Raw genomic sequence first — 18,112 nt, forward strand, 5'->3', positions numbered from 1 at the left:
TGTGACGGCAAGTATGGTACCACTCGACTGGTCGATGTCCGAGCCAACATCGTGTTGCATCGATAACTTCCCCATCATCCACTTAGTGCTTCCCGTGGAGTGCAGATGATGTTATTCTGTACAGAGTGATAAATAAGTTACAAGATTGTGAGCAACTGCAAAATGACTTCGATAATTTTGTGAGATGGACAGCAGGCAATGGTATGATGATAAACGGGGTTAAAAGTCAGGTTGTGAGTTTCACAAACGGGAAAAGTCCTCTCAGTTTTAATTATTGCGTTGACGGGGTGAAAGTTCCCTTTGGGAATCATTGTAAATAACTAGGTATTAATATAAGGAAAGATCTTCATTGGGGTAATCACATAAACATAATTGTAAATAAAGGGTACAGATCTCTGCACATGGTTGTGAGGGTATTTAGGGGTTGTAGTAAGGATGTAAAGGAGAGGGCATATAAGTCTCTGGTAAGACCCCAAATAGAGTATGGTTCTAGTGTATGGGACCCTCACCAGGATTACCTGATTCAAGAACTGGAAAAAATCCAAAGAAAACCTGATCGACTTGTTCTGGGCGATTTCTAACAAAAGAGTAGCGTTACAAAAATGTTGCAAAGTTTGGGCTGGGAAGACTTGAGAGAAAGGAGACGAGCTGCTCGACTAAGTGGTATGTTCCGAGCTGTCAGTGGAGGACATCAGTAGACGAATAAGTTTGAGCGGTGTCTTTAAAAGTAGGAAAGATCACAATATGAAGATAAAGTTGGAAATTAAAAGAAAAACTGGGGCAAATATTCGTTTATAGGTAGGGGAGTTTGGGATTGGAATAACTTACCAAGGGAGATGTTCAATAAATTTCCAATTTCTTTGCAATCACTTAAGAAAAGGCTAGGAAAACGACAGATAGGGAATCTTCCACCTGGGCGACTGCCCTAAATGCAGATCAGTATTGACTGATTGGGCCAAACAGATGGAAGTCAGAAGGCGCGAGATCCGGGCTGTATTGTGGATGAGGAAGAACAGTCCACTGAAGTTTTGTGAGCTCCTGTCGGTGATGTGATGTTGAAACATGCCTCGCCCAACGACCCACCGTACTTTTGTTCACTGCCAGGTCTCCGTAGACATTCTGCAAGCGCCTATGAATGTCTGTGATGCCCTGGTTTTCCGCCAAAAGAAACTCAATAACTGCTCTCTGTTTGGTACGTACTTTTGTTACAGACGCCATTTGGAAGCCTAGTTATCGACCTTTCAGAAATTAATGAAACTCTACGAGACGAAGCAGGAATATTCAAAGATGTTCCAAACAAAATTCCAATTTTTAAAACCCAAATTGACCGAGAAATAAAATGTGTTGCATTATATGTTGAACGCCCCACGTACATTAAACTTTACTTCCATTAAAGAACTGTGTCTGGGAAATTAGTGGTTTTCATATAAATCGTACAATTGGAAATTTAAAAATGGGACCCATGCCGTGACCAGGATTCGAACCTGGGTTATTGCGGCCACAACGCAATGTCCTAACCACTAGACGATCACGGCTATTGAGTTCCTGTCGAAGGAGATCAGTCTAAACTGGACTCTTCAAGAAAGTCAGCGACTCGTAAAGATTCCTTGCAGGTGTTCTGCTCCAATTAATTCCATTCCTTCATTTAAGTTAAACCTGCTAACGTGTTAGTAGCGAGGGGACGGGACTTGAGGCAAGGAGCTGAATGTCTCTGCATGAGGAACAGTACTTATCCCTTCATAAGCTCTAATAATATCAAGGTGTTCTAATCACTTCGTTAGTATTCGTCAAAGTGGTGGTGGTACTACTACTACTACTACTACTACTACTACTACTACTACTACTACTACTACTACTACGTTATAAGTATTAAGACTTCATAAAAAGAATTACGAAATGGCACACGGTCGACGAGTAGCCTTGTTTACAACGATTTGTCTGCTTTTGCTGTAAATATTATATTTATCTTTCATCGTTCTTTCTTTCTTTCTTAGTCTGTTTCCCCTCCAGGGTTCGTTTTTCCCTCGGACTCAGTGAGGGACTCACCTCCATCATCCACGGTCGGTATCCCCTGCCTGTCGTAAGATGCGACTAAAGGGGCTCCAGGGGCTCTGAAATTTAGAGCGTGGCTTTGGAACTACGGGGCCATTAGCTGAGCCCTGGCATTGTTTCCACTTACATGAGCCAGGCTCCTGACTTTCATCTATCCTATCCGACCTCCCTTGGTCAACTGTTTTTCTTTTCCGACTCCGACGCTATTAGATTTCCGAGGGCTAGGGAATCTTTCATTTTCACGCCTTTCGTGACCTTTGTCTTTCTTTGGCCGATACCTTCATTTTTCGAAGTGTCAGGCACCTTCCATTCTTTCTTTCTTTCTGACTACTGTTACATAGAGGTTGGTCGCCTAGTTGCACTTCCTCTCAAAACAATAATCACCACTACCACTTCCCACCTCTACCGACTCAAGGGCAGTGTCCTTGTGGGTCGGGAGGATACAAGTGCAGAGGCCCAGGCGGCCTCACCTGCTGTGCTGAACAGGAGGCTTGTGGGGGATGAGAAGATTGGAAGGGGGAAGGAAGTGGTCGTGGGCTTAAGTTAGGTACTATACCGACATTTGTCTGGAGGAGAAGTGGGAAACCACGGAAAACAACTTCGAGAATGGCTGAGTTGGGAATAGAACCCCGCTTTACTCAGCTGACCTCCCGAGGCTGAGTGGACCCCGTTCCAGCCCTCGTACCACTTCCCAAATTTCGTGGCAGAGCGGGGAATCGAACCCAGGCCTCCGGGCATGGCAACTAATCACACTAACCATTACATCACAGAGGCGGATTACTATCATTATAAAAATTAAATTGATTTTTTTTATTAACTGTTTCTCGGGAATCAGTGGTTTTCGTATAAGTCGAGCAATTGGGAATTTAAAAAGTGGACCCATGCCGTGACCAGGATTCGAACCTGGGTTATTGCGGCCACAACGCAATGTCCTAACCACTAGACGATCACGGCTACTGGGCACCTGTTGTACCGTTGTTTCTAAACTGGTCTCTCCAAGAAAGTCAACGACTCGTAGAGATTCCCTGCAGGTGTTCTGCTTCAATTGCTTCCATTCGTTCATTGAAGTTAAACCTGTTAACGTGTTAGTAGTGAGGGGACGGGACTTGCGGAAAAGACCCGAATGTCTCTGCATGAAGACTATTATCCCTTCGTAAGTAAGAAAGAAAGAAAGAAAGAAAGAAAGAAAGAAAGAAAGAAAGCAATTCTTCTTTTTCTATCTGGTTACCCTCCACGGTCGGTTTATCTCTCGGACTCAGCGGGGGATCCCACCTCTACCGCATCAAGGGCAGTGTCCTGGAGCGGAAAAATTGGTTCGAGTATACAGCTGGGGAGGAGGACTGGTATCTCAGCCAGGTGGCCTCACCGGTTATGCTGAACAAGGGCGTTATGGGCCGCGGGAGAATGGGAAGATTCGAAGGGATAGACAAGGAAGAGAGAACGAAGGGGCCGTGGCCTTGAGTTAGGTACCATCCCGGCATTTTACTGGATGAGAAGTAGGAAATCACGGAAAACTACTTCGAGGATGGCTAAGGAGGATATCGAACCTCCCGAGGCTGAGTGGATCCTGTTCCAGCCCTCGTATCACATTTCAAATTTCGTGCCAGAGCCGGGAATCCTGGGATGTCAGCTAATCACACTAACCACTATACCACGAGGCGGAGAATAATAATAATAATAATAATAATAATAATAATAATAATAATAATAATAATAATAATAATAATAATTACTGTGATTCCGTGGTGGCCAATAGTGAAAGAAGGTACGGGCCTGAATGGGTCTGTCTACGACAATCAAAAGATTAATTAATAGCTTTAAAATCAAGGTTATATTTCTTTTGGCTCTTTGTTCTTTTTTCAAATCCCAAATTTTAACAAGACACGTCACCATGCGATAGAACAAGATTTCAGGTACAGAACTAGCTCGTTTTGCTTAGATACAAGGTAGGAGAAATTAGAAAATCAACAAAATTTGTCAATCATGTGAGCTTAAAGCTCCCAATTTTACAAATGTTACTTGAGCACTATGGTTCTATCCACTCAATAATCAAGGAGATAGTATACTCTGTAAACGAAATTGAGAGACCTAACACCTCCCCAAAAATAGAAAGTGCACCTATTCTCTATGAATTTATCTAGGAGACTGCGCTCCGAACCCTATACCCTTATTGCTTTCTCAAGGCAACCTTCAACCTTTACATTTACAACCATTTACAAAAATGTACACTTTCCAGGCCTCTCGAGGCACAAACTACATTTTACAATTCAAACAGCATTCACTTTCTTAAACGCTGAACAGTCTAACCTCTTAACATAAACGATTGAATTGTACAGGAGTATCTAATATCCATTCTAACGGGTCTTTCTGGGAGAACACCCCCCCCCCCCGATTTAAAGTTACTGGCCCAAGAATCAAAGGGATGCGGAGGCAGACACTGACATTTCTTAAAATTTGCACACACACAAAAAAAAAAATCCTGTTTGGGCTTATGGCCCGACGTTACGAAGGCTAAACCTATGCTACAGAGGAAAATGGATGGAGAAAATTTAAGTCGGAAAAGCTACAGACAGAAAACGTTTACAAAATCATAATCACCTCAAATACAAGTTGATAGAGAACTCGAGAGGGTGTCACACCCTCTATTCCCGAATTTTAGCTAAGTGCTATTCGGCTTGTTTAAAATTTACATTAGAAGTAGTAATTTACATTTTAGAAGATAGGAAACTAAAGGTTACATTATTAACGATAGTAAAACTTCCCCTCAAGCTAGCTTTCAGGGACTATCACATAGTTATTAAATGGCTGACGTTACCTTAATCTGCTGTAAAATTCGATGAAGGTCGAGACGCCCCCGCCTCCTCTATTAGCACACACTCAGTAAGCTGGGCGGTCAATAAGACAAGATGACTCGAAGAGGTGCCAGCTTTTATACCCGAGAGGAAGGTTCTAGGGAGCGCTGGGCTAAAGCCCTACACACCTCCAAATTTTATTGGATAATCAAAAAGGTACAAAACGGATCCTATTGGCTAAAAAATAAATACAAGGAGTGCTGAAAACTGTAATACATCAAAAACAAAACATAACCAACCCAGTTTAGGAAACCTCAAAATAAAAAATTACTTTAGGATTTTAATATTTCTTCTTCGCACTAGAAGGCATAACATAAGTTTTTTTGGTAGAGACATCTGTGAAGAAAAGTCCAAACTTTTTGCTCTAGTTGTTGCAATCATAATATTGAAGATGGCATTGTTCAAGTCGCTTCAGTTGAATGAACGGGGCGGGTGTACCTCGCGGTACAATAATCATAATATTAATAATAACAATAGAATAAATACCATGTGAGTTGGCTAAGTAGTACAGGCCGCGTAACTGTAAGGCTGCATTCGCGAGAGAGAGGATTCAATCCCCGCCATCGGCAGCCAAGATATTGAGCTTAAAAAGCAGACAGAGAAAATAAATTAGCCATACAATAATAATAATAATTATTATTATTAAAGAACTAGAACCATTCGATTTTAGAAATGTTCTATGAATGGAGAACACTTTCAGTGAACTGCTCTAGTCTATGATGGCGTTTTTAATATTTAAAAAACCAAGACGCTGTGATTAGAAAAAGTGAGGGACGTGCTAGACGGCCGCGAGGCAACTGATGTCAAATCGGCCTGAGTAGGACAACCACTCTATACGCGACACAGAGTGTCGGAGTAGTGAGTTGAGATTGTGTTGTCGCCCGAAATGAGTTATGTTGGCCCTACTGGTCCGTGTAAGCTTATAGATAGATCCCTGCGCGGATATAGAAAATAATATCCGCTCCGCATCCGCACATGCTTCATCCGCACCCGCAGCCGAATCCACGAATTATTGTCCGCATCCGCGAATCGTTATCCGCGGATATTGTAAATATATTTTACTACATATATTACACCCAAGGTACTGAAACGGATAGATCTGTTAACATAATACAATAGAACTGGCACCAGAACCCCTACAGCCACAGCTTTATGAGGGAGTTTCTCTGCGACAAGTACCGACGTATTGACCCTTGTTCCTTCCTTCCTTCCTTCCTTCCTTCCTTCCTTCCTTCCACCAGTTAGGCTTCGGTCAGATTTACGGCTTTATGGTCTCAAGGCTCTTCATACAGGGTGAATAAAAAATGCCGCACTTGGAGGTCGGCATGCGATTCCTCATCCCATTACAAGACGAAAGTTCCTATAGCCAAATCGGATCTGGTGCTGTTGGAAAACAAGTCTTAAACGAGAAGCTGGCAACACTGTCACATCCTGCAGCGCATCGGAATGTAATAGAGAAACGTGCATCATCCCGCTCTACCGTACCCGCCGTCGCGGTTCAGTGAGTAGACGGCTGGGTTATCAAACCCACATGCACCATGGAGCTACGGCTCGAATCTACGTCAAGTTGTTTTTTTCTTTTGTGTGTGTGACTTCAGATCCCTAGTTTCCGTCGTGTAACTGCGTTTGTAAGCATGACATCCTGTTGTTACATGACAATAGTCGAACACATGACAGTGTGATCCATTCAACTGAATGCATGAGTCGATTAACCACGCAGTCACAACCATAACTGGTCCTGTCAAGTGCATCTTGGGCGGCTTCCTGATGGAGAACACAAACGGCGAATACGTCGGTATGCTTTTAGTGTTGGGTGCATCCGATAACCAAGGTTCTGCTGCTGTTCGTGAGTATGCACCACGGTACCCTCAAACGCGCGATCCCGATAAGAATGTTTTTCATCGCCTTGAGAAACGCCTGCAGGAAATCGGTAATCTTCGTCCACGAGTAGTGGACAGAGGTTGTCCAAGGACTAGACGTACTCTACAAACAGAGGACGATGTTCTTGAAGCCGTTCACCAGTCACCTCGGCGAAGTACCCGTGATACTGCGAGGCAGTTCAAGGTATCGCAAACACTGGTTGTTGGCGTGTTACAGGACAAAAAATTGCATCCATATCATTACACGTTAACTCAACACCAGCGGCCAGAGGACCGCATTCAACAAGTGCAACAAGTTGAAGATAACGAACATTTTATAAATAATGTGATGTGGAGTGACGAATGTAGCTTCACTCGGGAAGGTATTTTCAACCATCACAACAGCCATTAATGGTCTGACAACAACCCACATGTCACCCGTGAACGTGACTTTCAGGCACGCGTTGGTATAAACCTGTGGGCTAGAATCGTGGGAGGAGTGCATTTAGGCCCTTACCTATTGCCGGACAAGTAGAATGCGTTCCGCTATCATACCTTTCTGGGCAATACGTTACCTGACGCTTTAGAAAACGTTCCGCTTGGTGTTCGACGACAGCTATGGTTTCAGCATGATGGTGCACCGCCCCACTTTGGAATGACTGTGCGTAACTGGTTAAATGAAGCCTTTCCAGGGAAAGGGATGGCTCGTGGAGATCCAATGTTATGGCCTCCACGTTCCCCGGACCTTAATCCACTAGATTTTTATTTGTGGGGACACTTAAAGGAACATGTTTATAGTACTCCACCTATGGATGTACAAGACCTGATAGCTCGCGTGCATGCTGCATCGGCAATGGTGGATGCAGGTGTGTTGCGTAGGGTCCGGCAAAGTATGCTTCAGCGAGTGGTGAAGTGTTTGCAAATACAAGGTGGTCGCTTTGAACATCTGCTGTGAAGTGAACGTTGCTCGTAAGTGTACGTACCGGCTCTGTGAAGATAAGACTGGACGTCACACGTACACTATGGAATTATTGTGCGTAGCATAATGGGCAATCCAGTGTAGCCTACCTATTGTACTGTATTGTGATTCCTTGTACCGCATGGATAGAGACGATGTTACTGTATCCACTATTATGTTCTACGTATTGGGTTTATTTGTGCCATGGACGAAAAAAAGTGGTCGTTTACGTCTGTAAGAAGTACATGTTATGTTTGAATGTTTAAATAAAGGTAACTGTAACGGTAAGAGAGAACATAGTGCATCGCATAGTGAAGGTGTACTCTGGATACAATTTTCACCGGGCGAGTTGGCCGTGCGCGTAGAGGCGCGCGGCTGTGAGCTTGCATCCGGGAGATAGTAGGTTCGAATCCCACTATCGACAGCCCTGAAGATGGTTTTCCGTGGTTTCCCATTTTCACACCAGGCAAATGCTGGGGCTGTACCTTAATTAAGGCCACGGCCGCTTCCTTCCAACTCCTAGGCCTTTCCTATCCCATCGTCGCCATAAGACCTATCTGTGTCGGTGCGACGTAAAGCCCCTAGCAAAAAAAAATACAATTTTATACATTAACTGAAAAAATATTGGCGCGAACGCGACTCGAACATCGGCGCTTCCGCACAGCCGGCATTTATGGCATTAACTCGTCTCACTGAGCTAATGAGACAGCTCCGGCGTAGGAGAGGTATACTAGAGGCCGATTGACATAGCACCGAGTTCATGCGACCTGTGCTTGGCCACGCTGCACGCCGTTGCAGTGTTGCCAGAGCCTCGTTTCTTAACTCGCATTTCTTTTAAACCTATTGGTGGGACTAGGTTTTGCAAGATAAACTTTTGTCGTGAATTTCGACGGGGAACCGCATGTCGACCTCCCCGGGCGGCATTTTTGTTCACCCTGTATATCACTATTCTCCCACACCACTGTCAAGGGTCGCCTAACCACAAGCAAAAACAAGATTACACCTGACTGAAAATCAATAAACATCATTATTTAGAATTATCAGTAAAATTATCCGCACTGCCATACAGTTTGTATTCGCCAAGACATTGACTTCGCGGATTTCCGCATCCGTGCAGAGCTTTACTTATAGACTGTCCGAACTTCAGTGTCCCTGCAGATCGGGCTCAACAGAATGTCGTGTTGTGCTATTTTCCTTCAAGCACCTTCCACCTACGTTTTTGTATCATGCCTCCCGAGTAGTAAATGGATAGTGACCACTATGGATAGTACATAAAAACATCAACTTACTATCATTATACAAATTAAATGTTTCTTTAATTAAATAACTGTTTCTCGGGAATTAGTTGATTTGATATAAATCGAACAATTGGGAATTTAAAAACTGGACCCATGCCGTGACCAGGATTCGAACCTGGGTTATTGCGGCCACAACGCAATGTCCTAACCACTAGACGATCACGGCTATTGCGTTCCTGTCGAAGTAGGTGTCTCTAAATTGGTCTCTTCAAGTAAGTCAACGACTCATGAAAACTCCCTGCAGGTGTTCTGCTTTATTTGCTCCCATACATCCATTTGAGTTAAACCTGTTAACGTGTTAGTAGCGAGGGGACGGGACTTGCGGCAAGGAGCTGAATGTGTCTGCGTGAGGAGGACTATTATCCCTTCGTAAGTAGTATTGATATGAACGTGTTCTAATCAATTCGTCAGTAATCGTCAAGCTGGGATGAGTGGCTCAGACGGTTGAGGCGCTGGGTTTCTAACCCCAACTTGGCAGATTCGATCCTGGCTCAGTCCGGTGGTATTTGAAGGTGCTGAAATACGTCAGCCTCGTGTCGGTAGATTTACTGGCACGTGAGAGAACTCCTGTGGGACTAAATTCCGGCACCTCGGAATCTCCGAAAGCCGTAAAAGTAGTTAGTGGGACGTAAAGTCAATAACAATCGTCAAAGTGGTGGTGGTATTACTATAAATATAAAATAAATAAAAATAATTACGAGACGGCCCCGCGGTTTACGGGTAGCCTTGTTTACGACGATTTGTCTGCTATTACATTAAATATATTTAACCATTATCCATTCTACAAATTATCACTTTATTTATCCCCCCCCCCCAAATGTTATATTATAGGAGAAACATGTATCCTACCCTTCATTAGTTACGTCGGTGTTTCTTTCTTTCTTAATCCGTTTACCCTCCAGGTTTGGTTTTTCGCCTCCTACTTAGCAAGGGACCCTACGTCTACCACCTCAAGCCCAGTGTCCTGAAGCGTGAGACTGGGTCGGGAGATACAAATTGAGAGGCACAAGCGGCCTGACCTGCCATGCTGAACAGGGGTATTGGTGGGGAATGGGAAGATTGGAAGGAATAGACAAGGAAGAGGGAAGGAAGTGGCCGTGGCCTTAAGTTATGTCAAAGACAAAGACACCTCCATACAGGCCATGTAGACCCGTGGAGGAGTAGAAGGTAAAGGCTTCCACCATGGTTAACCGCGGCACTTGATGGGGTAGAGTGGTTAGCTCTACGTCCGGCCGCCTTTGCTCCCAGGAATTAACCTGGTACTCATTTTTGGTGTAGGCTGAGTGAACCTCAGGGCCATATGCACCTTCCTTAAGTTATGTACCATACCGATATTTGCCTGGGGGAGAAGTGGGAAACCACGAAAAACCACTTCGAGAATTGCTGAGCTGGGAATCGAACCCCCTTTATTCAGTTGACCTCCCAAGACTGAGTGGACCCCGTTCCAGTCCTCGTATCACTTTTCAAATTTTGTGGCAGAGCCGGGAATCGAACCTGCTTCTCCGTAGGTGGCAGCTAATCACATTAACAAAGGTTCGTACAGGCTCAGGAAGGCAAGCATAGGTTGTAACGTCGAAATAGGCGCGTGCAGGCGTTATAAAATTTCATTTACTACGAAGGTAAGTACATAATACGGATAATTGTCACAGATAGGCTTAATAGGGTCTTACGGAGAACAACAGGTAAAAACCGGAAGATCTGATGTCTAATGATTACACACAGAAATAATTTAACGACAAAGTACCTTGTCAGATCACAACCTAACATGCAGTCTTTGATCACAAATTTCCCAGACATCACATTAAGATTGATAAACTAGTTAAAGAAAAACGAAGCAGAAAATGCAGGAAAATGTCCACGTATTTTTCTGTATGTCTCTTGCAGAGAAAATTGTTTTCACTGTGTTTCTTTACGTTAAAACATGGCTGTTCTTCGCAAAACTAGAATTGTTATTTTCTCATAAAATAGAGCCGAAATGTAATTGTTTGTAATCTATAACCAATGTGTAATTCAAACAGATAGCATTAACATTACGATATCCAAGACGTCAGCTGTGTTATTAACACCAAGATTTGTTTCCTGTTTCTCCGAAATCGCTGCATCCCACACGCCTCTTTCCCTATGGCTGCGAGAAAGCGGTGCAGAGCGCGGTGACGTCACACAGCGTAACTCCTCTTTACTGCAAGCATGAGCAGCGGAGTGAGGTGACGTCACATAGCGTAATTCCTCTTTATTGCAAGTATGAGCAGCGGAGTGAGGTGACGTCACACAGCGTAATTCCTCTTTACTGCAAGCATGAGCGGCGGAGTGAGGTGACGTCACACAGCGTAACTCCTCTTTACTGCAAGCATGAGCAGCGGAGTGAGGTGACGTCACACGGGCGCTTCGTGTCCTCCACTGCAGTGAAAAACGTTTTGAAGCAGCAAGCATTAACAAGCAGTCCTGAGCATTTAGTGCGTAGAATCAAGCCAGCGGTTGAACATTGGCATAGTCAGACAAAGAGCAGATCCAGATACCACTCACACGCTTACTGCCCAATGCCGCTTTAAGTCAGATCAGTACGTTTCTTGCTGCTGAGCTGCAAGCGTGCTGTCCCGAGCTCAGCATGTATTTTTGAACACCGAGAGCGGAGGACTGTCTGTCATTTCCACAAACAGCAGTCTGCAGTGTTAGGAACCTAGGGTTACGGAAAAGAAGCTGTTATCCAGAAAATAATATGGCATTGATGCAGTTGGTCTTCCATCGTTTTCAGGACTAATGTAAAACTGACGGTAAAGGGAGTGGAAGAGGAATTTAGGAAAGAAATCGCAATTCAGGAAGAGGAAATCAAAACTCTGAGACTTTCCGGCGATGTTGTTATTTACCTGAGCCTGCAGAACATCTGGAGAAATTGTTAAACTGAATGGAATTCTTTCATTTAATCAATAAAATAAGCAATACAAGAGGACTAGTACCTAGCTCGATAGCTGTAGTCGCTTAAGTGCGGCCAGTATCCGGTTTTCGGGAGATAGTGGGTTCGAACTCCATTGTCAGCAGGCCTGAAGATGGTTGTCCGTGGTTTCCAATGTTCACACCAGGCAAATTCTGGGGCTGTATCTTAATTATGGCCGCATGCGCTTCCTTCCCTCTCCTAGCCCTTTCCTGTCCCATCGTAGCCATAAGACCTATCTGTGTCGTGCGGCGTAAAGCAACTTGTAAACATTTTTTTACAAAAATAAAACTACTGTTGGTGTTTTACTTACCTCACGGTAACAACAAGCCTGTCCTTTACCGTGATGTTTTTTTTTCTGTGATTTAGTTCCATTCCCTGTAACCTGGGTTTCAATGTATGTAATAATCAAATGTCTCTACAGACATTCGTAAGTATTCAGAAAATCGTTCACTGCAGACATTCGCAAATCGTGATACCACTAGCGGCATGTACTCTAGTCTGTAGAATGCTGTTGCATTACTGCTTTCCGTCTGGCCAACGTACCAGCGCAGCTCAACAATGCTTACCTGCTTGCTCTCGCTTGTTACTGCTCCATGCTTAAACCTACTTTCTGTGTAGTCCTAGCCTAACTGGTTGTAGTCCCAGGATCTACTGTTAATATATGCTATTGATTTCAGGTCGCTGGAGAGACCTTCACGCTGATGGACGGTATTGTCGGCCTGGCGCTGTCTCCACCTGCCCCACCCCCGCATGCGGTGTTTGGTGGCCACATCCCCCAGCAGGGTCGATTGCTGTACTACCAGCCTCTCGCGACAGACAGACTCTTCTCCGTAGCCACCTCTGCTCTCAAGGCTGGACCCCTCCCTGAAGGGGCAGAACTTCAAGTCACTTTGGTGGGTCACAAGTCATCGCAGTCCGCCAACCTCGCCGTCGATCAAAATGATGGCGGCATCTACTTCTGCCCCGTCAAGGAGACGGCGATAGCCAACTACCAGCCGTCCACCAACACCAACAGAATTATCGAGTTCAACCCAGAACTGCTGCAGTTCTCCTCGGAACTGGTGATCGCACCTCGGGATGGGGGAAGGATCTGGCTGATATCGTCCCGTTTCCAGAAGTTCTTCCGAAGGACCTATAATCCTCACGAAATTAATTTCCGTATCATGCGCATAGCTGCACCACAATTCTCACTCTACAACAATACTCTTGGACTATTCCAACTGTAAATTAATCGGTTTTTCGATTCCCACGCAAAATATGTAAGAGTTGCAGGAGAGTTCCGATAATCCAAAACGTGAGTTATTCTGGACCGCTCTCTATGCGTCACCAGGAATGGATAGTCTTTTGCCACATCCTCATCTACAGAGGGGGAAAATCTAAAGTTTTCGAAATCAAACTAGATTTACGGATTTTCATTACAAAGCATATAATCTAAATTTCAAATTATAATGTAATTATAATTCCAATTTATTTCTATACTTTTTTAGTTTTATAATTGGTGCACATTTACATTGAAATGAACTATGTTGTTAATTTTCCTTTGAAAAAACCTGCACAAGTATTTAGATTCAAGTGTCACGATTCTCGATAAATTTTAAACATATCAAGAAAGCATTAAATTTAAGAAAAATCAAAAGTAAAGCAATTTAAAATTTAACGCTGCATAATTTTAATTGTTTCCCTTCCAGTTTTAAAAAACTATGTGTAATTGTATTGTTTGACAAAGTTTGCAGGATTTATTAATTAAAAGTCACATACTTAAATTTAGCAAGGAAATTTAGGACCGAAACGAATATTACTTTACTTCAATTGAAAGACACGTTTCGTAGTGGCATTTGTATTTGATCATTTCTGTTTTTCTACCACGTGGTGTAGGGGTAGCGAGCCTTCTTACCCGGAGGCCCCGGGTTCGATTCTCGGTCAGGTCATGGATTTTACCTGGATTTGAGGGCTGGTACGAGGTCCAAACAGCCTATGTGACTGAGGAGCTATCTGACGGTGAAATAGCGGCCCCGATCTAAAACGCCAAGAATAACGGCCGGGAGGGTTCGTCGTGCTGACCACACGAGGCCTCCTAATCTGCGAGCCTTCGGGCTGAGCAGCAGTCGCTTGGTAGGCTGTAGGGTTTGGTTTGTTTTTCTACAGATGATATGAATTTCTCAATTTTCATTCATTATATAAAAATTCATCTTGAGTGCTCCTATGGTGATACAATATTATACTTCACAGTACTTGCGAATGAATGTTGAGGATGCCTTTACTTGATTTTATACTTCCTGGTGACTCGTAGTGTGGATAATTGGAACTTTACTGTATTTAAAAAAAGACCGCTATGAAACTGATCGCATCTGCAACCACATAGAGAGTCTTTCGATTCTATGAACTCACAGAAATATTTCACGGGAACATTTGAATAAAATCCATTTCGTATAACACAAAGGAGACAACATCCTTAAGTCGCCGAAAACGACAAAGCACGACTATTCAGAATAAAGCAATTTCTGTCTTATTAATGAAAATGATTTCACGAAGAACTTAAGATATAATCCACATTAAGAAAATATAACAGGTGACTTCTGCACACCTGACTTATTCAATTTAAAGAATCTGCAGTATCCTTTCTGTTGCACCAATGTGGTCGATGTAATTTTACGCAATGAATTTGTTAACTATTCATAGATTCCTTTTAAGGTTATTTGTTATTTTGTAATTTTCGAATTTACCATTTTTAAAACAAAAGTGTAAAGTTGTTATCTAAAAAATAACTTAGCCTTTGTGGAAGGAACTCAAGATGCGTATTAAAATTGACAGCCCGTTATCCTATTTCTTTGATTACAATTCAAAGAATGAAATCAGTGATCACCCAAAGGGAAAATAATTAAGGTTGTACAATTGCATTTAAATGAACTTTTGGCTTAGATACAAAACATACCCAATATATTATGTATTTAAAACGTAATTTGTTCCACAAAGATTATTTTATAAATCAAATATTTTCATGTGTATGTACACTAATAGATAGGTATATGGAGAATTTAATTGTATATTTTCAGCGACAGAGTTCTTTGAAACAACACATGGTTGTAAATATATTACATGTTTTGTATTTTATCTTACTTTACCATCTGACAGTATAAACAAATAAACTCATTATCTCCTATTGTAAACTTTGCTGGAACGTTATCAACGGACGATTTATTTGCATCAACTTTGTTTTTGTAAGACCAAGACAGAATTTTAATTATTTCTATCGTTATATGTATGCCTACTTATTTTGTGCTTTCAGTACAAATTGTCAAGGTTGAATTGACGAGCGGCATGTGTAGGTGAAGAATGAGAAAGTGATCCGTACTTGGATGCAAACTGGAAATTAAAAAGTGTTTAACTCCGTCTCGTCCCAGTCTATTAGGGAACCAGTTGTCATATCATCTATTTTACTTACACATCTTCAGTCGATGGAAAAACAACTACTATAAAAATGTGCTTTGCACTAAAAATTTAGATTGTTATAACTACGTAGGTTGCAATTCTGTTCATATGCATGCCAAGTTACAGGATGATTACAGAGAACACTTACGAGAAATCACTCACTGATATTAGGTAAGAAAATGAAGACCCTTCCACAAATTATAATAGTTATAAGTAGCGCTCGGAAGTTGAGGAAAAAAAAATCCTCGAGTGTCCGAAAACTAAGCCCAACATAATGTATGTTCTTACTAGGTCATTGTAGGCCATTTTCGGCGGTTTGGCTTATTTTGCAATTTTAAACATTATACTCCTTCATTAAACATATCCTTAAAGCTGACATTGTGAATTAATTTGGATCACATTTTCACGTCCATTTTAGGTCCTTTTTTGATATTTTTACGTCTTTTATAGGTCTTTTTTGGAAATGTAACTACTTATACAAACATCCCTCAGAATTGTAGAAAGTAATCTGAGAATGGATAGTACATCCCAAAACAACACGAAAAGTCAATTTTTTAACAATCCGTGGCAAAAAATGTTGAGAATCTGATCTAATAAGTATTAGGGTCATTGGAAGTCGCTGAAATTAGTGGTGAGTCAATCGATGAGTAGAAATATTAAGCTTAAGTTCCGAGGTGTCATTTTGTTGAATATGATATTTCATGTGTGTTGTTTGAGTCGTCAGTCCATAGACTGGTTTGATGCAGCTCTCCATGCCACCCTATCCTGTGCTAACCTTTTCATTTCTACGTAACTATTGCATCCTACATCTGCTCTAATCTACTTGTCATATTCATACCTTGGTCTACCCCTACCGTTCTTACCACCTACACTTCCTTCAAAAACCAACTGAACAAGTCCTGGGTGTCTTAGGATTTTTCCCATCATTCTATCTCTTCTTCTCCTCAAATTTAGCCAAATCGATCTCCTCTCACCAATTCGATTCAGTCTCTCTCCATTCGTGATTCGATCTATCCATCTCACCTTCAGCATTTTTCTGTAACACCACGTTTCAAAAGCTTCTATTCTCTTTCTTTCTGAGCTAGTTATCGTCCATGTTTCACTTCCATACAATGCCACGCTCCACGCGAAAGTCTTCAAAAACATCTTTCTAATTCCTATATCAATGTTTGAAGTGAGCAAATTTCTTTTCTTAAGAAAGCTCTTCCTTGCTTGTGCTAGTCTGCATTTTATGTCCTCCTTACTTCTGCCATAGTTAGTTATTTTACTACCCAAGTAACAATATTCATCTACTACCTTTAAGACTTCATTTCCTAATCTAATATTTCCTACATCACCTGCCTTCGTTCGACTGCACTCCATTACTTTTGTTTTGGACTTATTTATTTTCATCTTGTACTCCTTACCCAAGACTTCATCCATACCATTCAGCAACTTCTCGAGATCTTCTGCAGTCTCAGATAAAATAACAATGTCATCGGCAAATCTCAAGGTTTTGATTTCCTCTCCTTGGACTGTGATTCCCTTTCCAAATTTCTCTTTGATTTCCTTTACTGCCTGTTATATGTAAACATTGAAAAGGAGAGGGGACAAACTGCAGCCTTGCCTCACTCCTTTCTGGATTGCTGCTTCTTTTTCAAAGCCCTCGATTCTTATCACTGCAGATTGAATTTTATACAGATTGTAGATAATTCTTCGTTCTCGGTATCTGATCCCTATCCCAGCTTGGTCCAATCAACATTATCAAATGCCTTTTCTAGATCTACGAATGCGATATACGTGGGCTTGTCCTTCTTGATTCGATCCTCTAAGATCAGACGTATAGTCAGGATTGCTTCACGTGTTCCTACATTTCTTCTGAAACCAAATTGATCTTCTCCCAACTCAGCTTAAATTTGTTTTTCCATTCTTCTGTAAATAATACGTGTTAAAATTTTGCAGGCATGAGATACTAAACTAATGGTGCGGTAGTTTTCACACCTGTCAGCACCGGCTTTCTTGGGAATAGGTATAACAACACTCTGCCGAAAACCGGATGGGACTTCTCCTGTCTCATACATCTTGCACACTAAATGAAATAACCTTGCCATGCTGGTTTCTCCTAAGGCAGTCAGTAATTCAGAGGGAATATCATCAATTCTAGGTGCCTTATTCCTATTTAGGTCACTCACAGCTCTGTCAAACTCTGACCTCAAAATTGGGTCTCCCATTTCATCAGCATCTACAGCCTCTTCATGTTCCAGAACCAAATTATCTACTTCTTTACCTTGATAGAACTGTTGGATATGCTCCTGCCATCTTTCTACTTTGTCTTCTTTCCCTAGGAGTGGCTTTCTATCTGAGCTCTTAATATTCATGCACCTAGATTTCCTTTCTCCAAAGGTTTCCTTGATCTTCCTGTATGCAGCATCTACCTTTCCCAGGACCATACAGCCTTCGACATCCTTGCACTTCTCCTTCAGCCATTCTTCCTTAGCTACCTTGCACTTTCTATCCACTTGATTCTTTAATCGCCTGTATTCTTTTCTGCCCTCTTCATTTCTAGCGTTCCTGTATTTTCGTCGTTCATCAATCAGGTCTAGTATCTCCTCAGTTATCCACTGATTCTTAGTTGATCTTTTCTTCCTTCCTAACATTTCTTCAGCAGCCCTACTGACTTCATTTTTCATGACTCTCCACTCTTCCTCTATAGTGTTTCCTTCAGCCTTTTCCTCTAGCCCTTGTGCAACATG

General features: G+C 42.2%; 1 protein-coding gene and 3 non-coding genes across 4 annotated transcripts in view; 1 reads left to right on the plus strand and 3 right to left on the minus strand.

Moving 5' to 3' along the window:
* The window catches only part of yellow-e (L-dopachrome tautomerase yellow-e), a 115,275-nt gene extending 101,765 nt beyond the window's left edge, over positions 1 to 13,510 (plus strand). Inside the window, exon 4 of the mRNA XM_067149500.2 lies at positions 12,629 to 13,510. Coding sequence (XP_067005601.2) covers positions 12,629 to 13,177 — 549 coding nt within the window. The 3' untranslated portion in view covers positions 13,178 to 13,510. The remainder of the gene's footprint in view (positions 1 to 12,628) is intronic.
* On the minus strand, positions 1,464 to 1,535 carry TRNAH-GUG (transfer RNA histidin (anticodon GUG)). The gene has a single exon. It is a non-coding gene; the product is annotated as a tRNA-His (tRNA).
* Positions 2,935 to 3,006, minus strand: TRNAH-GUG (transfer RNA histidin (anticodon GUG)). Its single transcript has one exon. It is a non-coding gene; the product is annotated as a tRNA-His (tRNA).
* Positions 9,114 to 9,185, minus strand: TRNAH-GUG (transfer RNA histidin (anticodon GUG)). Its single transcript has one exon. It is a non-coding gene; the product is annotated as a tRNA-His (tRNA).
* Positions 13,511 to 18,112: the final 4,602 nt, after the last annotated feature.

This window comes from Anabrus simplex, chromosome 6 (assembly GCF_040414725.1).
Source record: "Anabrus simplex isolate iqAnaSimp1 chromosome 6, ASM4041472v1, whole genome shotgun sequence".
Taxonomy (NCBI): Eukaryota; Metazoa; Arthropoda; class Insecta; order Orthoptera; family Tettigoniidae; genus Anabrus; species Anabrus simplex.